The sequence below is a fragment of the Selaginella moellendorffii genome, unplaced genomic scaffold (genome assembly GCF_000143415.4).
Source record: "Selaginella moellendorffii unplaced genomic scaffold, v1.0 SELMOscaffold_81, whole genome shotgun sequence".
NCBI lineage: Eukaryota > Viridiplantae > Streptophyta > Lycopodiopsida > Selaginellales > Selaginellaceae > Selaginella > Selaginella moellendorffii.
Window position 1 is genome coordinate 338,573 of NW_003314342.1, and position 17,674 is coordinate 356,246.

The 17,674-nt window shown below is 47.2% G+C and overlaps 5 protein-coding genes across 9 annotated transcripts; 2 read left to right on the plus strand and 3 right to left on the minus strand.

Annotated features, from left to right (window-relative positions):
- The first annotated feature begins 58 nt into the window (after window positions 1-58).
- Window positions 59-2,230, plus strand: LOC9663052 (protein NUCLEAR FUSION DEFECTIVE 4). The gene has a single exon (XM_024661220.1). The coding sequence runs from the start codon at window positions 295-297 to the stop codon at window positions 2,101-2,103; it is 1,809 nt and encodes a 602-aa protein (XP_024516988.1). The 5' UTR covers window positions 59-294; the 3' UTR covers window positions 2,104-2,230.
- Window positions 2,231-4,925: 2,695 nt separating this feature from the next.
- On the minus strand, window positions 4,926-8,990 carry LOC9663053 (dual specificity protein kinase YAK1 homolog). Of its 3 annotated transcripts, XM_024661214.1 has the most exons (17): window positions 8,568-8,990; window positions 8,295-8,488; window positions 8,095-8,248; window positions 7,930-8,039; window positions 7,793-7,862; window positions 7,660-7,742; window positions 7,527-7,605; window positions 7,308-7,471; window positions 7,128-7,260; window positions 6,957-7,071; window positions 6,817-6,899; window positions 6,679-6,753; window positions 6,554-6,628; window positions 5,805-6,502; window positions 5,638-5,748; window positions 5,334-5,569; window positions 4,926-5,276 (listed from the first exon to the last, which is right to left on the minus strand). In XM_024661214.1, the coding sequence occupies exons 1-17, from the start codon at window positions 8,736-8,738 to the stop codon at window positions 5,197-5,199; spliced, it is 2,631 nt and encodes an 876-aa protein (XP_024516982.1). In that variant the 5' UTR covers window positions 8,739-8,990; the 3' UTR covers window positions 4,926-5,196. The 3 variants fall into 3 exon arrangements, 2 of the variants coding, with proteins under 2 accessions (XP_024516982.1, XP_002987440.2); XR_002990515.1 differs by lacking the exon at window positions 4,926-5,276 and having other exon boundaries at window positions 5,453-5,569; window positions 5,638-5,743; window positions 8,568-8,945; XM_002987394.2 differs by lacking the exon at window positions 4,926-5,276 and having other exon boundaries at window positions 5,454-5,569; window positions 5,651-5,748; window positions 8,568-8,945.
- Window positions 8,991-9,201: 211 nt separating this feature from the next.
- On the minus strand, window positions 9,202-12,117 carry LOC9629241 (translocon at the outer membrane of chloroplasts 64). The gene is made up of 13 exons (XM_024661215.1): window positions 11,564-12,117; window positions 11,339-11,491; window positions 11,165-11,289; window positions 10,987-11,112; window positions 10,752-10,934; window positions 10,569-10,698; window positions 10,355-10,523; window positions 10,167-10,301; window positions 9,923-10,111; window positions 9,730-9,857; window positions 9,580-9,631; window positions 9,438-9,507; window positions 9,202-9,363 (listed from the first exon to the last, which is right to left on the minus strand). The coding sequence occupies exons 1-13, from the start codon at window positions 11,800-11,802 to the stop codon at window positions 9,278-9,280; spliced, it is 1,785 nt and encodes a 594-aa protein (XP_024516983.1). The 5' UTR covers window positions 11,803-12,117; the 3' UTR covers window positions 9,202-9,277.
- On the minus strand, window positions 11,947-12,753 carry LOC9629242 (universal stress protein PHOS32). The gene has a single exon (XM_002987396.2). The coding sequence runs from the start codon at window positions 12,735-12,737 to the stop codon at window positions 12,126-12,128; it is 612 nt and encodes a 203-aa protein (XP_002987442.2). The 5' UTR covers window positions 12,738-12,753; the 3' UTR covers window positions 11,947-12,125.
- Window positions 12,754-12,865: 112 nt separating this feature from the next.
- Window positions 12,866-17,376, plus strand: LOC9629243 (ATP-dependent DNA helicase homolog RECG, chloroplastic). Of its 3 annotated transcripts, none has more exons than XM_024661211.1 (21): window positions 12,871-12,981; window positions 13,078-13,151; window positions 13,225-13,268; window positions 13,340-13,556; window positions 13,607-13,656; window positions 13,707-13,789; window positions 13,836-13,986; window positions 14,035-14,511; window positions 14,559-14,671; window positions 14,726-14,945; window positions 14,998-15,161; window positions 15,207-15,288; window positions 15,338-15,427; window positions 15,481-15,675; window positions 15,729-15,800; window positions 15,852-16,001; window positions 16,058-16,198; window positions 16,251-16,403; window positions 16,453-16,536; window positions 16,585-17,157; window positions 17,216-17,376. In XM_024661211.1, the coding sequence occupies exons 4-21, from the start codon at window positions 13,376-13,378 to the stop codon at window positions 17,303-17,305; spliced, it is 3,069 nt and encodes a 1,022-aa protein (XP_024516979.1). In that variant the 5' UTR covers window positions 12,871-12,981; window positions 13,078-13,151; window positions 13,225-13,268; window positions 13,340-13,375; the 3' UTR covers window positions 17,306-17,376. The 3 variants fall into 3 exon arrangements, with proteins under 3 accessions (XP_024516980.1, XP_024516979.1, XP_024516981.1); XM_024661213.1 differs by having other exon boundaries at window positions 13,710-13,789; XM_024661212.1 differs by lacking the exons at window positions 13,078-13,151; window positions 13,225-13,268 and having other exon boundaries at window positions 12,866-12,981.
- The last annotated feature ends 298 nt before the right edge of the window (window positions 17,377-17,674 follow it).

A 17,674-nucleotide genomic window follows, 5' to 3' on the forward strand; every position in this document is an offset into this window, starting at 1 on the left:
CGATTACCTTCTTAAGAAACAGTTCAAGGGGAATATGCGGACTATTGCGTATAGAAAGCCGAGAGGAACTCCAAGCTGCGAGCCAAAGCAGCATTTCGGCAACTGTTTGTGAAACAGATCTGAATCTCAAGCCGTAGCAACTCCAGCACATCAGCAGCAATAGCAACAGCAGCAGCAGTAATTCTGGATTTAAGCAGCAGCAGTAAAGTTCCCATGGTTTTGGATCTCTCGAGGAGCAGCAGGGAAGCTTGAAACGAAGTTTGAGACACTACAGCAGGATTCTGGTTCTGGAAGATGAGGTCCGTGGCACTAGCTCTTGGTAACAGCTTGAGGTCCCGATGGATGGTGGTGGTGGCAGGCGTCTTCATCATGTCCGTCTCAGGTTCCATCTACGCGTTTGGAGTTTACTCCGCCGCTCTCAAGCGAGCTCTCAACTATAACCAGAAGACTCTCACCACCATTGGCTTCTTCAAGGACTTCGGCAACATTGGGATCTTTGCTGGGATCATAGCGGACCTCTGCCCGGCCTGGGTGGTGCTCTCCATCGGCGTGGCTTTCAACTCTGTTGGCTATCTCATGATCTGGCTGGCCATGACTCACCGCACCCGGGCTCCGGCTCTCTGGCAAATGTTCGTCTACATCACCATTGGAGGGAACTCCGTGGCCTTCACTCACTCCGGAGCTCTCGTCACTTGCGTCAAGAACTTCCCACTCCACCGGGGGATGATAGTCGGGCTTCTCAAAGGATTCCTGGGCCTCAGCACCGCCATCCTCTCGCTCTTCTACCGGGCCATCTATGGCGACCACCCGAGCTCGTTCGTGCTGCTCATCGTCTATCTCCCGCTCGCAGTGATCCTGAGCTTCATGTTCTTCATCCGCCCCCTCCCAGTCCCCTCGGGCGGAAAGATAGAGGACGAGGCCCGGGTGTTTTACCGGCTGCTGGCCTTCGAGCTCCTGGTGGCCGGATACTTGATGCTGGTGATCCTCGTGCAACACTCAGTGAAGCTTGACAAGGCCGTCAACGGGGGGCTCGCTGGGCTCCTCGCGCTACTCTTGTGTATCCCGTTCGCGATGGTGGTGGCGATGGAGCTGCGGAAGCTCCGAGCCGAGAAGCCTGTGGTAGACGTGGAGTCGAGCAAAGACGAAGGTGGGGACAAGGCTGGTGGTCCGATACTCGACGGTGCATACGGAGGTGGCAGCAAAGACAGGGACAAAGCACTGGCAAAGGTGGAGCCCCGAGAGTCCTCGGAAGAAGACGAGACCGTCACTGTTCCGCTGGAGGCTCCACCGCCAGCGGCAGTGCCAGAGGCAGCGCCAGTACTCCGCCGCCGCAGCATTGTCCAGAGAGCCGGCGAGCTCTTCAAGACGCCACCCATCGGCAGCGACTTCACAGTGTGGCAGGCTCTCGTCCACCTCGACTTTTGGCTGCTGTCCGCGGCGTCCACCGCGGGGCTGGGAGCCGGGCTCATGCTCATCGACAACCTCGGCCAGATTGGAAGCTCCTACGGCTACGACGCCGAGAGAACCAACACCTTCGTGTCCCTCACCAGCATCTGGAACTGCCTGGGCCGAGTTGGATCCGGCTTCGTGTCCGAGTACTTCGTCCAGCGCTATGGCCTCGCCCGGCCCTTCTTCTTCGCGCTCGCGCTGGGACTGTCCGCTATCGGCTACCTCACCATCGCCCTCGATCTTCCTGGAGCTCTCTTCGTCGGCTCCATCCTCATCGGCCTGTGCTTTGGCGCGCAGTGGGCGCTTCTCCACATCATCATCTCGGAGATATACGGGCTCAAGTACTACGGGACGCTGCAAAGCATCATCGCCATGGCCAGTCCGCTGGGGACGTATCTCCTGTCCGTGCGGGTGGCGGGGTATATGTATGATAGGGAGGCCGCGCGGCAGCTGCCGCGCGGTACTGCGGAGTCGTGCCATGGTACCGTGTGCTACCGGACAAGCTTGTTGATTATGTGCGGGGTGTGCTGCGCGGGGTGCTTGTTGACGCTGGTGATAACGCTGAGGACGAGGAGGTTTTACAAGAGGGAGGTTTTCGAGACGCTCAAGGCCAAGAAGATTGAGCTGGTTAATGCCAAAAAAGCATCTAGGTGAGAAATTTGTATAGAATTCACACATTATATAAAAAATACATTAGTTTTAAGACAAAATAATTAGCCAATTATTTTTTTATGGAATTGCCATTTTGCTTGGAATAATACCACATACGAATCCAATCTAAGATTGCCAATAACAAGCAGTTATGTTTAGGTTGCAAATGTTTGGGTGGAAAAAAATGCATCAAGCACGCTGCTTAGTTGCAAAACTCTCAATCTTCAGCAACTACATACACCTCTAAATGTCAATCTAGAGCATTCACAAATATTGCCATATCCTCATTTAGGGGAGTAAAATCTCGCAGCAGCAATAAGTGTTAGATTGAAATTATCAGTGGATTGATAGAGATTATAGCATTGTGTGGTGTGCTAGATAAGTCGGGTTCTACTATCTACTGTCTGCTGCACCAATTCAGCAATAGCATTGCCATGTTAGAGTGCTCAATTAGGGCTTTTGGGTGGCAATCCTAAACAAGCGGTCAATCGTTATTATTTAAAGAAAAATATGTAGGCTCTAGATTGACACTTATGCATGTAGCTGTTGAAGATTATGGAGGTTCATGGCCAACACTCTTTAGCATGGTGTTTGTTTTAGTTGGTTGTCAATAGATAAATCATCTCATCATGGGTTCTTCCCAAATTTAAAAACGAAGAAGAAGATGCTGATGTAGCAAGAAACCCATATGGATTAAGAATTAACACGTGCCATGCATGCCAATATATATATGTTTTGAAAAAAAGTTCTATCAAAAAGATTGTTTTGTGAGTCAAAGAATATGTCTATAACAAATTCAAGCAACACATGTGATTGCACATGCCTATATTATATGTGTATGTATACATTATCTACTTTAAAACATGTAGATAAGTTGTATGTAAAAATATTAACTTTTTGATTGCTATATAAGCAATTGAAACATAATTGTATGTATAATACTTTTGTGCATAGGGCATGTCATATTATCTTAGACAACATTAAGTCATTGCAAATCTAACAAAGTTCTCTTTTTTTTTTTCTCATTTTTGTATCATTGAGTGTAAATTTATGATCTCCTATTGTGATCATCTCTCTTTTATTATTTTGCTTGGTTATGCCTCATTTATCATAACTTCGAAGTGTATTTTGATTTCTTATGGTTTAGAAGTGTATTTATGATTAAACATGTGTTGCAAATCAATAGCATAAACCTTTCTTTTTTAAGTTTTTGTTTGTTGGCTTGAGTTTAATGGTTGTTACAATGATTATATTGTGGTAAACAAAAAACATTACAATGCAACATTTGCACATAGGTAAGTAGCTAATTTATATCCATTCCTATTTAATGCAAGCACTAATGTGTGTGGTTTCCATTCTAAATTTTTTCTATAGTCAAGGAGTTCAAAGTTTTATACTAATATGAATGATACACACTTGAGTATATGGCTATAGTATAACAATTTGCTAGCTTACTGAGTCAAAAGCTCATATTGTCTTGTTGATATGAACACATTTCTGAGCAAGCCCTCTACTAGTATGCTTTGAATTTTGAAGTGCATATGAAATTATTCACCTATTTCTTTTACAGAGCATAAAAAATTGAGGCATTATTATGCTAGGTGAGGATACTAGGATGGTAGAGTTTGCATGCAGGGATATTATATACCTCCTATGCCTTTGATGGCTTTTTCTTTAATTCAAACCCTGCTAACATGGTAAATAAACTGAGCTGATATATATGACACTGAGGTGTAAAATGGTTTTCATACAAAATGCATAACAACAAAATGACATAAAAAAAAAAAAACATGTCCATGTTAAAACACATAGTCACACCACCATGTTTTTCAAATTGCTTACATTCTGTAGGCCACCCATCCCAACTAGATAACCACATGTAATCACGTTAATAATACTTGAATTTTCTTAATTTACCTTTATGGGATAGAATTCTTGACTAAAATAGAATATTCTAATTTTCCAGAGAAATTTTTGAGAGCATTGTTTCTTCTTATTCATCGTTTAGTTTGACCCGATTTGATCATACCTTTAAGGCCTTCAGTGAGCGACTTGGATTGAAAACTGAATGCCTTGCCTGCCTGGCCAGTTAGATCCACCTAGCATCATTAGTCGTAGGCCCAAGGCTGTCTGGACCTGGAACTATTCCACCACTTGTTCGTTGGATACGGGCGGACGGGGATATGATCCAGCAATAAACCTGGCAAAAGAAAAAGCAAGATTGTCCGGCAGAAGTGCTTGAAGATAACCGATACTGGAAAATCTCATATAGCTCTAGAGAGTGCCGTATCTAAGGACAAAGTTGGAATCAGTGGACAGCAAAGGAGGTAGAGCTCCGTGATCAATGAGCCATTCATTTCACATTTATACATTGTTTTCATATATTTGCTTCTTATCATATATTATTATTTCATTCATATGTAAACAGTATATGAATTGGGCCATGAATGAGGCCAATATAATCTTATTATATAGACAGTAATCTTACAAGTAACTATTAATCAGTTAGATTGTGTAAAATTATTTTAAAACCAGAAACATTTCTCAAAAGAAAATGAAACGAGAAAAAGATGGCGAAACCTAAAACCTCAGACATGTGACAGAATGCACATTCCCCCCCAATTGCACGCCGTACCATTCATCGGAATGCTTACAAGTTGTTGCAAAAGGTTTGTCCTGGATGTGAGGACTTTGCCATATTCGTGTTCCTCTCGAAACAGTTTCTTCACATGCGGCAAGCTAGTATCAAAGAATATGCTTAAACATTTGAGACATTTTTTAGAAACTATTTTTATTTGACAGCGAAGCCCAGCGAGGCAAACCAGTGCCGTACATAAAATATCTTAAATTATCTTTTAAAATATTCTAAAATCCATTTTTCTTCGTCGTTCTTTCGATGGTCATCGTCGTGCGCTGGTCCCATATGCAATCTCAAGCTTCCTTGTTTCTTCTTATTCGTCGTGTAGTTGAATCGATCATATACTTTTAGTACCTGACTTGGATTGGAAACCGAATTGCTCACCTAGCATCATCAATGACCGGCCCAAGCGCAACCAACACCACCACCAGGAAGTGGACCACGCTCTTTAAAATCTCTCAGAGAACTACTCCAGCTAGCTGCCTCTCGACCTGTTCATTGGATACTGGCGGACGGGGATATGATCCAGCAATAAAACCTGGCAAAAGAGAACATTGTCAGGCAAAAGTTCTTGAAAAGTGGAGAGAGCAAGTACCTGTGTATGAATGCGGGTAGCCCGGTTGGTATATCGCGCGTAAATCTGGAGAGGCTTGCGGCGGCTGTTGCTGCTGCTTCCGTTGATGCTGAGAGCTGAGCGGCTGATTTAATCGGCTAGGGGGCGAAGGGAAGGGAACGCGATGCGATGATGAGGCGTGATGCGTCTCATCAAACGAGCCATGCAGCATTGACTTACCGCCGGCGGCTTGAGAAGAATGCAGTGGCTCGCTTAGCCTGCGATTGGAAAGAGAATGTAGTGTCAGTGACGTGGTTATGCGTGAGATAAAACAACTAGACTGTACCTTGAAGCCTTACCATGGTAAGGACCAGGGACTCCGTGTCCAGGCATTAGCCTGTTTGTCCCTCCAGCCGGAAGCTGCCTATGGCCGCTGTCATCTTCTAGCAAGTCTATACTGCAGAGACCAAAACCAAAATATCACGTAAGAATCCAGGCGTAAATCTTTCTAACCTGTCGTTTGGAAACCAGTCACCAGCGTCTTGATGAGACTCCGCGGCTTCGACTATAGTCTCCGATGTTGAGAGGTAAGATGCCAATGAACCAGCTTTGTAGCTGCTCGACTTCATTGCTGGTCTCAAGTGGGACTGTCCATAAGGTCGTGAGTAACTCCCCGATGGTCCAGCCTCGAGGTGGCTACCTGCTTCAAACGAACCATTCGCTGGCATATGCTGCCAGGAACCGTCGTATCCAGGACTTTGGTTCATTGGAGCATATAAACCTCTCCGTTGCTTATAATGACTCACGGAAGCCGCTTTCCCGTAACGTGCTGGAGATGGAGGCCCGCATCTTCCAGGTGAGGAGCCTGGAGAAGGAAACTGCGAGCTCGGTGGGGTGAACTGCGACGGACTCCCTCCGAGCGACATAGGCGTGAAGACACTGCTAGAAGGGCTTCTCCCAAGTTGTCCATAACCAGCTGGTATAGGAGGATGCAACCTTCGCCATTGTTCGTATCCTATTTGAGGTGGCGTCGGGTAATTGCAATACATATTGCTGGCTTCAGTGTAGCTTCCTGCGTAGCTGCCACCCATACCATATCCATCACAGCTTCCGTAGCTACCGCAGCTACCGTAGCTGCTAGCAAAAGAAAATTGTCCTCCGTAATACTGAGGGCTGCTATACTGTGGCAGGGGGACGGGAATATGCGAGACCTGAAGAACCAGAGCGTTAAGTAAAAAAAGACAAATCACGTGTGCACAAACCTGAGGGGAGAGCCCCGCACCGAACCAATGGCCTGCTCCAGGATTATGCTCCACAGTCATTGGATGACCAACAGGCTGCAGAAAAAAACGATCAGACTCGACACAAGGAAAACCATAGCAATTACAGTTCGAGGCGTCTCAGGAAGTGGTTCAAAAGGGCCGGTGAAAGGTTGTTCGGTGACAAAGGGATGTTGTGCCGCCTGAAATGCAACGTGGCTGATGTTATTGGAAAGGTAGACAAAAATAAAAAACAGGAGACAAACCTGGTGAGGCGTCCAACGGCTCTTCGGGTCGAAGCGCACAAGACCCCGTAAAAAGTCCAAGAAGCTTAATCGTCTCTGGCGTTCTGAATCGAACATGCAGTATTACATCATCCAGCTTAACGAAATCTTCAGACAGTTACCAGCTTCCTGCTCCTCGGCCGACAGTGAACTTTTGTACGGATACTTCGAAATAATGTCTTCCAGCTTCGTATGTCTAAAATAGCTTTTCCCAACTAGAGGTTCCTTTGCTTCCCTCTGCAGTGCGCATAATGACGTGAACTCACAATAACAAGATGGATTGCAAAACTTACAGCTTTAACTTCGCTTACTGTAAGAAACTGATACACAGCCATACCACCGCTTGAAGGAGGAGCAGCAGACACAGTTTTAAAATACTTGCTCGTGTTTGCGGAATCCCGTAGAAGCTGATCCGGCGGTTGACACCTGAACAAGAAAAGAATTATTTTTGAAAATCAAACCGTCAAACATACCCCAGTGTATCAATCATGCGTCGGAGTAAATCATACTCTGATTCACCCGAAAACAAAGGTAGGCCAAGGAAAAGCTCAGCTGCCACGCATCCAAGCGACCACATGTCGATTGCGGTGGTATATGGATGACCAAGAACAACTTCTGGAGACCGGTAGTATCGACTCTACAAAAGTCAATAGAACTGTTCTTCATGCGTTCTCGGCATTGGAGATGATTACCTGTATGTATTTGTATACGGTACGGTGCTCTAAGCACGCAGAGCCAAAATCAATAAGCTTGATTTCACCCGACTTGAGACTAGAAGAAGAAATCACTGTCAGCCCAGAAATTGAGCGACACCTCATATGTCACCTGGTGGAAAGCAGAATGTTTTCCGGCTTCAAATCGCAATGAATTACACCTGCGTTCCGAAGAACACCCAAGGAGTCAAGAATCTGAAAGAAAAGGCTCTTTATATCGTAAGTTTTCGTATGAACACCAGTACCTGTTTTGTGAAGATCCGAAGCAGATGCAACGAAATCCCCCTGTGACGGTTGACTTTGATAAGCTCGTATCTAAAAGGCAAAGATCGAGCGAGTCACGAAACGGAAAAAAAAAAGAGGAGAGGGGCAAATGGCATACAGGTTGTGGGAGAGCAGCTCGAAAGCAATACAAAGGTGTTGCTCGAACAGAAACCAGTCCAAAATGCGTACAATATGGTGTTGATTGTCTGGATCGAAGTCCCGATTGAGCTGGTGAAGATCTCTACATTAGGTGGCATTCTATGTACGCAAAAAAGGATCTTACCATTTTCAATATCTCAATCTCCACCAGAGCCTGTTGATAGTAGGCAGGTTGGTTCTTGATCACTTTCACGGCAACGTAGCCATTCTCGCGATCGGACCAGCATTTTACAACCTGACCAAATGTCCCTTGGCCAAGCATTTCCTTGACAACATATCTGCCAAAACAGGCTCAGCTCGCGCTCAAACTCCAATTCCACAAACCTGTGCTTGGGGTTGTAAATGATCCCATTCACTGCGAGAATGAGATCTGAGTTCTTATTGTCCAAACCATTGTTAGACACTCCAGCGGATGGGTTCGTCAAGTACCTCTTTGGATTAAACGTATCCGAGTACGTGAAAGAGGGATTGCAGGAGCGATAAGTTTCGACTATAAATTTTGTAAGCCTAACACATATCTGCGACAAGCACGGAGAAACGTGTAAATTCTCGTGTGTTACGTGAGCAAAGTACCAAAAAATCCACAGAACAACGTACCCGTGGAGGAGCTATGGCGCGGAAGCTCGTCTCTGGCGAGCTCCGCATGGAATTATAAGGCTGGAAGCCAAGAACCCTGGGCCGCCAGCTCGAAGGCTTGATGCCGGCGCCCGGAATCCCATCCGGACCTTCAGAAGACATCCAAGCTCCCGGGTTCTTCTCCCCGACCATGCCTCAAATACCGAAATTCCTGCCGTGATCCTCCAGGAGCCTCATTTTGCCCAGCCGATCCTTCCACAGCAGCCTGCCCTGCTCGATCGTCACGGCCACGCAGCGCAATCCCCCCAAAACCCTAGGCGCTCCCCCCATATTTCCTCAAACCCTGAGCATGGCGCTGCGGCAAAATCCCTCTCATCCCAGCGTCGCGGGCCTCACCCTAGCGCGATCGATCCAGCCGCCGCCGCCGCTGCCGCCACTCCAGCTCGCCGCAGCTCCGGCCGCCATAGCTCCTCCACGCATCCCATTGACATTGCTTCTCGACATCATCTTTGTATTTTGTTTTTTTATCCCAGGGCTAAATGAGGACGCAAAACCCGCTTGTGAACTGCCACGCCGGACGCCACGCCACCCAAAGCATCTAGACACGTCGCCGGATTGTGCGGCCGCGCCGGCGCCACGTCACACACAGAGCATATTCCACGAACAATCCGCCAAACTTTAAAATCCCGCGAACTCTCACGCTCTCTGTTCCTTCAAGTGTTTCTCTCAACCTAGTCAAACAAAACCTTCTTTAATCGCTTCACTGCATCGAGGGCCGTCCTGTTTGTAGGCTCCAAGACGAGAGCTTGCCGAAAATCTATCAAGAAAAACCATAGTAAATGGAAGCATGAGCACCGACGAGCTAAAAAAATCGCGGGAAAACAAAGATACCGTCGTGCGCTTCGTGGTAAGAGCCCAGAGCTTCCCTTGCAGTGCCTCTTCTAAGATACGCTTTAACATTCTGTAACACACGTACACGCAAATGCCATGAGTGCTTATAGATAAGAACACACAAACTTTGACAAATGCGTACCTTCTTGTCCAGATCAATGGCCTTGCTGCAATCCTCCTCAACTTGTAGGAAGCTGCAGCCAATAAAAAATAAACAGATTACACGTCCTCAGCTTGCCGGCCAAATGTTGAAAAAGAAAAACGTAAAAAAGAGACTTTTTCTCTCTTTTACCTGCACATCGAGAGATGAGCAACAGCCCTGTTGTTGTAGTACGTGCTGTTCAAAGGATCTAAGCGAATAGCTTCCGAGTAATGGCTGACAGCCTTGTGGTAGTCCTTGTTCTTGAAAGCGAGATTTCCCTGCAATGCAACGCAAAGGTCAGTTGAGACTATCTATACTATAGAGAGGTGGCGTACGAAAGTACCTTCTCTTTCGCGGCTTCCGCGGCGTTTGTTTTCGCGTTAACTAGCGGCAGCGCACTGTTTTTGAGGTCCTCTTTCACCATGACATGCAGTGCAAGGACCGCATCAAGTAAAAAGCGATCACCACCTTGTCTTGCCATTACCGAGAATGCAAGAGGCGCATCGTCAAAAGTCCCTACGGGCATCGACACCTAGGAAGGAAAACGAAGTTTAAGTCTGCATAAACGGAGGACCACACAGCCTCACCTGACAGCAGCCGGACATCCCAGCAATCGCAAGCAACGCAAATGCTTTTTCACGATAGTCATCCAGCGCTTTTCCCTTCGTGTTTAGCTTTGGTGGTGGACCAGGAGTTGTGGGAAGCACAAGTAGAACATCGTCCTGCAAAGCCACCTTGGCGTCAACAAATGCGATAAACAACATGATATACTTGCCTTCATAAGCTCGCTCATTGCAGCGAACACTTCAGCCTTCACACTCATAGCAAGAACAATTTCCTCTGCAGTGGTCTTCAATGCGGCTCTTACTCTTTCGAGAATACCAGGTCCCAGATCTGGGTTCACTCCGCTCAGCCAAGCTTCATGATTTGTCTTGAATTCAAACCTGAGATGGCAAGCAATAAATGAAGCAGTTGCAAGAAAACAGTACCTCTGTATCAAACTGAGAGCTTTCGATAATCCTACAAGTGGAGAAGACGCTGTTTCATCGCAAAAGGCCTGCAGGCTGGGTGACTTGCTTAGGAGATATGGGCCAATATCCATGTTAGACATTGTTTTTTCTGCAAAACGCGCCGAAGTCGGTTCTCTAATATGAGTAAACACAACCACTTACTACCAAGCACCCGTTCAAAGCATCGGGCAACGACCGCCTTGGTTCGCTCCGGAGGAGCAGAGCTGAGGCTAAAGCAGTCATCTGCCATGATCACCCTTTGTGGCTGTCTGGGTTCCATGAATGGTTGCTGCAGCAAAGCGTAGCCAACTTGTCGAAGAACATTCGGCTCCTTTGCAAACCATCCTGACATTACAGAATCAAGACATATAACATGAACTTAGAAAAAAAGGCCTACCAACGGTATCAAAGCTCTGAGCCATCGGAATAACTCCAGACGTCGAGATCGTTCCATGCGAAGGTCGGAACCCGATGATGCCACAGAAGGCAGCAGGAACTCTCACACTTCCGCCAGTATCAGTTCCTAGACAAACATACCTGCTTAAGCTAAGACGATTTAAACATCTTTAACTCACCTAGAGCAAAATCAACTAGGCCAGCAGCCACGGCCACAGCAGAACCGCTAGAAGACCCACCCGGGACTCTGTTCGGTGATGCAGGATTGATAGGTGTTCCATAATGCTTGTTCTCGCCATTGATACTGCGAATTGAAACTGTGTAAGCACCTAGTTCTCATGAAAAAGAATCACCTGTAAGCTAGCTCATCCATATGCGTCTTTCCAATGCACGCCGCTCCAGCACGAACAAGGAGCTGAACAACGAAAGCGGTTTGTGTCGCGGGTCCATGGGTCTTGAGCCAGTCGGGGTTTCCAAAACCCGTGATAAACCCCTCGATATCAAAACTGGAAAGAACACACGCACAAGAAAGCTTTGTGAGGAACTAGTTTCGCAGCACAACTAAGAGAAGAACATACATGTCCTTGACGGCGAAAGTGAGCCCGGCGAGCGGCGGCGGAGCTCTGGGAGGCGGCGGGGCTGGCGGCGGATTGAGCTCCAGGTACTGGATGAATGCCCCGTTGCCGGCGCGGACGCCCTTTCGCTGGCGCCGGGAGAAGATGAGCAATCCGGCAATGCCAATTCCCACAAGCACCAGCAGGTTTGTGGAAGTGGACATCGCCCGCGGCGAAAAGGATTTCCAGCTCTCCGCGCTCATACAGGCATGCTTTTCTCGTCAATCGCCAAGAGACCTCCCCTCTCACCTGGAGAATCGTCTTTCCCCTAAAACCCTAGCAATCTCTCACTGCCGCCATACCTAAGAACCAGGAGAGTGAAAATATCTCTCGCCAGACAAATTTCCCTTCATTACATGCCCTATAGAAAAACGGGAAATATTCCTTGATACCCTCAAGAACCCTAAGTCGCTCGCCCGGAGAATATTCTTTGATACCCCTCAAGAGCCCTAACTCTAGAAAACCAAGAAAGACAAATATTTACAGCGTCTCACTTGCGCCGATCGATCGATCGATCGATTCACGATCAGACCTGCGCAGCGGCGGGAGGATTATCAGCCGCGGCATCGCCATCCTCGCTCTTGGTCCCCGTCGGAGCATCGTTGCTCTTGATCAAGCCGCCGCCGCCGCCAGCGCCATCGCTCTCCTCTGGATATCTCACCACCACCACCGGGCAGACGCAGTGCTGGACGCAGTAATCGCTGACGCTGCCCAGCCGCCCCTTCCTGGCGGGCGGCTTGGAAGCCCCAAATCCCCGGCTGCCCAAGATGAGGGCATTCACGCCCAGGCGCTCCACCTCGAGGCACAGCCGCTCCTTCATGTCGTGGTCCTTGACAATGTGGATTTTGTGTGGGAGCTTGGATTCCAGCAGCGGCCGCGCCAGATCCAGGCTCTTGGACGACGTGAATGCGTCGAAATCGTCTTCCATCTTCTGCTGGGATTCCTCGTCGTCGAAGGACACGGCGTGGTCGACCACGCCCCAATCGGCGCCATAGAGAACGCTGGTGGGGCGGACATGAAGGAGGATCACGCTATCGCCCGGGCGGAGATAGTTCTCCACCGCCCACCGCACGGCATACGCACTCTCATCGCTCAAATCCACCGCGATTGCGATCTTCCTCTGCCCGGTGCTCGCCATACTCCCTCCAATCCAACCCTAGCTCTAGAGAATTCCTAGATCTTGCTCACACTTCCATGAATGCCATATCCAAATCCCTAGGTTTAGGGTTCTAGGGAAAGCGCAATATATTTTGCTCGTTTGCTCGGCTATGGCGGAGGAGGGGAGCGGCGGCAGCAGGGGCAGGATGGTCGATTCCGTCGGGAGGCCAATCGCAAAGCCTCGCCCTCACCGCTGCGACGATCGGCTCGAGGACTTCATCAATGTGCGTAAGCTGCTGCCCGCATTCTCGCTTGTCAGGGTTTTCTTCTGCTTCTTCTTTCACGATTTTAGCTCTTCTTTGTTGCATTGTGGTGATCAGTCGCTTTTTGAGGGCTGGAGCTGTGTGCCTGGGCGTGCAAAACTTTGGTGGCGATGCATGCGCTCTGAGCCTGGGTATTTTCTCGATCTCTAGTGCTGTCTTTTTTTCTCTGTTTTTTCTTCTGTGATGAATGTGATAAGCTTGCAGTCAAGAGCCAGATGATCCTTACGTTTACCACGAACCGAAGCAGCGTAAATTTTTTCTTTCTTCATTTTCTTTTGAACCGTCTTGACATTGTTGCTTTCTTCTTATGGTTTTGCAGGTAAATAGTAGATCACAATGTCAGCTTTAGTAGAAGATGACGCAAATGATAGAAGTTTGGCCAACAAAGACGATTCTACGAGCTTGTAGCTACAAGAATCGGCGCTGCATGAGCTCGGTGTCGTTAGTCGCACACCGCAGGTCTCTACTCTTTAGTGGTTTTGGAGAGTTTAGATGTAGTTCCCCAAAATTGTGGTGGCTATCTGCGACGCTTGCTGGTTAGTACATCATTTTTACTTTGACAGGTCATAACCAGTTCTTTATCCAGGGCGTAGCTGCCGGTTTTGTACTTCGTCAGGTGATTCATCGAATGCATTCGTAAGTCCTATTATTTTTTCTTTTTTTTTGTAAGAGAATTTCTTTCACAGAAGATCGACGATTCGAAGCTTGTGAAAGCTATTGTCTACGAGGCTACAAAGGGCTTTTGCAATTCCGCTGGGAGTACAAGAAAGTAAATTGTTCTTTCTTTGTTTTTCTGATCTCTTACTTACTTCCAGGTTTAGCGACTTTCTACGATCGCAGCTTTCAATACATGCTGAGAGAGGAGAAAGAGACTTGAAAAGTTTTGAAGTCATTCAAAATTTGGCCCAAGATGCTCAGTCTTACGGTCAAATGGACTGTGAGCAGAGAATTCAACTCCTTGACAGGGTATTTCACTTGAAAACTATGATGTTTTGAGTGAATGTGAATGTACAGGTCGCGCAGATCCAGGGGTTTTCTTGCGCCAGAGATATTGTTGATCACGAGATTGCAGTGGTCGAAGCTTCTCAAGATCTTACTCATGAGAACTGCGTGAAAAGGGATGAAGGTATTTCATCTTCCCAAGCTTTAACTGAGAACCCTTCGATTGTGTATGGAAGCAGTGAGCCAGTTGATCTTTTTAGCTCAAAAAAGATCGTGGTTCGCCCAGCGAAGCAAAAGCCGGATGTTAACAAAGCTATACAAAGTTCAAGCAAATCACTACTGGATGTCGAGTTACCTCCAAGCAAAGAACAAAGCCAGCCATCGCCATCCCAACGTACTAAGGGCGTGTCCAGTTTGCTATATCAGGCCTCAGAGACCAGAAGTATTGATACAGAGAACGAGAGATGGAAACTGGACACGCTAATAAGCGACATGAAATGCTTCACGCCATATCAACGATCGCAGCTACAAGAAAACGGCTTTTACACGGTAAACGTCGCATTCTCCTCGAAAGTGTCTTACATGTTTTTTTTTAGGCTCGTAGTCTACTCAACCATTTTCCTCGTGCTCATGTGAGCTTTGAAAGCCCCACCGACACTTTGGAGGATGGACAATCTGTGGCATTGTTTGGGACAATTGTTATGACCAGGTAAAACTATTGTGACACGTCTTCAAAAACTTACTACCGGACACATTTCTGCAGGGCCTCGAAAATCAAAGACACTCTGGCTATGCTTGAAGTCATTGTGAACTGTAAGATTGCCCAGGAATGCCTAAGGCCTTGTGATGACGAAGTTGATGAAAATACCGTATTCCTGCACATCAAGAGGTTCTTTCAAGGCCCACGTTTTACATCGAGCTGGTTTTTGAACAAAACGGCCTCGGGTTACCCTGAAGGTTCCAAAGCAGCAGTTAGTGGCAAGGTATTGCATCGCACACTTTGATATTGCTTAACAGTTTCTTCTCACCTTACAGGTGAAAGCGATGAATAGAAAATCTCACTTTTTGCTAAAAGAGTATGCGGTTAAAGTTATTGAGGGCGAGGATTTTGACCAGCTTCGAAACGACGGAGAAGCATATCCTGTGTACTCATCGAAGGGTCTTTTAAATCCGAAGAAGATACAAGCGTTTATACAGAGGTAATTAACGCAAACCAGTGCAGCTGATTTTTGAAAGCTACATAGGTTGCTGAAAGGATTACCGACGGATATAGATCCTCTTCCCACTGAAATGCGAGACAAGTACGATCTTCTGAGTATAGAACAGGTTTTTCTTTATTAACTTTGTTGTTTCTACTTACATGCCTCCATTTCAGGCCTATTCCACCCTTCATCAGCCTACTAATCTCCAAGGGGCAAATGTAGCTAGGCGAAGAATCGTGTTTGACGACTACTTCTATCTTCAGGTCTAGTAAGATTCTAGTGAACCATGAGGCTGATGATCATATATATCTTACAGTTGGCGTTTCTTCTTCAAAGAAACTGCTTGAGAGGAAGTACCGTAAACAATGAGCTGGAAATGGATAAGTGGTCATCTCTAAGTCTGAAAGTCTTGAATGCGCTTCCTTTCAAGTTGACTGCTGGGCAGATCAAGGCTGCCTCTGAGATCATGTGGGATTTGCGTCAGCAAGCTCCAATGAGCCGTCTCTTACAGGTGCATATTTTGTTCCTTGCTTTGGTATGCTTCTGACTTCACGTTCATTGCAGGGAGATGTTGGCTGTGGGAAGACTATAGTGGCATTTCTCGCACTTCTTGACGTGGTCAGTTCAGGATACCAGGTATGTTTCATGAAATTCGTCACCTTTCTATACTAATACCGTATCGCGCAGGCAGCTCTTATGGCACCCACGGATTTTGTAGTCTCGCAACATTACAAACAGTTCCTGTCCTGGCTTGAAGTGCTGGATGAGAAGGATAGACCAAAGATAGCGCTTCTTTCCGGGTCTTTAAGTGCGGGTGAAGCTCGTCTAGTCCGAGAAGTGAGATTTACTCAAAGCGTTTATTTTTCTGCTTATTACATTTCTTTTCCTTCCAGGGTATCGCCAACAGAGAAATCTCTCTAATTCTCGGTACGCACGCTCTTATATCCAATTCGACTAATTTCCCGGCGCTGGGACTGGCTGTTATTGACGAGCAGCATAGGTTTGGTGTTGGACAGAGAGATCGTTTGAAAACGGTACGCATTTTCTTAAATGAAGGCTGATCTTCTGAGATAGCGTTGTTGACAGGCACACGCTTCTGAGGCCGTCGAGCCGGACCTGGACGATGCTGATCTGGAAAGAGCGAGACTGGCGAGCACTACGCATGTTTTGCTCATGTCTGCTACGCCGATTCCTCGTTCACTTGCCTTAACGTGTCATGGAGACATGAGTTTGAGCCAGGTCTGTGCTCGTTTCCTTCTCACGCTTTTGCTTACTTCCATTCGTGTAGATTAATGAGATACCCCCGGGAAGGCAGCCTGTAGACACTTATGTTCTTCCAGATGACGAAGGAGGACGCAGGAGAGCTTACGAGGTAATAGTAGGAGCACTGCGATGAATCTGTCTGACAAGTGTTTTGCAGCTGGTGAGGGCAGAGCTCGAGAATGGAGGCAGGGCCTTTTTCGTTTATCCTCTCATCAACGAATCAAGCTCTTTCGAGCACCAGCGAGCCGCCGTCACCGAGTTCGACAAGGTTGTGAAGGAATTCAAAGACTACAAGTGCGCGCTCGCGCACGGCCGGATGAAGCCAGACCTGCGCAACCAAGAACTGAAACGGTTTCGGGAGGGAGAATGCCAGATCCTGGTGGCGACCAAGGTGGTGGAGGTTGGCATCGACGTTCCAGAGGCGACCGTGATGCTGATAGAGTCGGCAGAGGGCTATGGCCTGGCGCAGCTCCACCAGCTAAGAGGCCGGGTGGGACGAGGGACGAGGAAATCCTTTTGCATACTTCTTACGTGCTGCGATACGGCCGTGGAGCGACTCAAGCTACTTGAGAGCACCACCGATGGGTTCCGGCTGGCGGAAGAGGACTTGAAGATGCGAGGGCCGGGTGATTTGCTCGGGAAAAGGCAGTCAGGAACACACTTGGAGTTCGTGCTGGCTCGCCTGGGCGAAGACAACGATATATTGCTGCAAGCCAGGGCCGCTGCCGAGGTATGTAGTTATGTGCTTTTGAGAGACTCTCCATGCCTTTTTTGCTCGTGGTTGGCAGGAATTACTGGAAACTGATAAGAATCTGGAGAGCCATTCCAAGGTCAAGCATGAGATCAACATCAGGCAGCTGCCCAAGTCTTGGAGCTAGAAAAACGAATCGATTTATATTATATAGAAAACACTTTTGTCCAATAAAGATTACGTTCCATTGTTTGGAGATTAAGCTTTCAGGCTCGTATGTTATACCCTGCAAGGTATCGAGGCATTATTTTCTGATGTCCTACGGTTTTATGTTTCTCGATAATGAGGATATAAAAGAGAAGATGGTAGCTTGTTTTGGTTGGCTTCTCACGTTTCGGTTGAGGTAAAAGAAGCTGCTGCAAAAGTTTCTCAATTCATGAAACGGAGCGTGAGAACAATGCTTTCTAATGTTTTTATTGTTTCAAGAAAAGATATTCCCCAGCGACTGCTTTTATATGTTAGGCATAGAAAAGGGGAAAATCGTCTTTCATCCTAC

Excerpts from the sequence above, each read along its gene's own strand:
- LOC9629243 (XM_024661212.1), top strand. The coding sequence starts at position 13,376 with ATGACGCAAATGATAGAAGTTTGGCCAACAAAGACGATTCTACGAGCT. Across the intron at positions 15,676-15,728 it reads CAATGAGCCGTCTCTTACAG|GGAGATGTTGGCTGTGGGAA; the intron begins GTGCATATTTTG and ends CGTTCATTGCAG. Across the intron at positions 17,158-17,215 it reads AAGCCAGGGCCGCTGCCGAG|GAATTACTGGAAACTGATAA; the intron begins GTATGTAGTTAT and ends CGTGGTTGGCAG.
- LOC9663053 (XM_024661214.1), bottom strand. The coding sequence starts at position 8,738 with ATGGTCGGGGAGAAGAACCCGGGAGCTTGGATGTCTTCTGAAGGTCCG. Across the intron at positions 7,261-7,307 it reads CGCATGATTGATACACTGGG|GTGTCAACCGCCGGATCAGC; the intron begins GTATGTTTGACG and ends TTTCTTGTTCAG. Across the intron at positions 5,570-5,637 it reads TACCATGGTAAGGCTTCAAG|GCTAAGCGAGCCACTGCATT; the intron begins GTACAGTCTAGT and ends TTCCAATCGCAG.
- LOC9629242 (XM_002987396.2), bottom strand. The coding sequence starts at position 12,737 with ATGGCGAGCACCGGGCAGAGGAAGATCGCAATCGCGGTGGATTTGAGC.
- LOC9629241 (XM_024661215.1), bottom strand. The coding sequence starts at position 11,802 with ATGAGCGCGGAGAGCTGGAAATCCTTTTCGCCGCGGGCGATGTCCACT. Across the intron at positions 11,290-11,338 it reads ATGGATGAGCTAGCTTACAG|TATCAATGGCGAGAACAAGC; the intron begins GTGATTCTTTTT and ends TTCAATTCGCAG. Across the intron at positions 9,364-9,437 it reads TTACCACGAAGCGCACGACG|ATTTTCGGCAAGCTCTCGTC; the intron begins GTATCTTTGTTT and ends TTTTCTTGATAG.
- LOC9663052 (XM_024661220.1), top strand. The coding sequence starts at position 295 with ATGAGGTCCGTGGCACTAGCTCTTGGTAACAGCTTGAGGTCCCGATGG.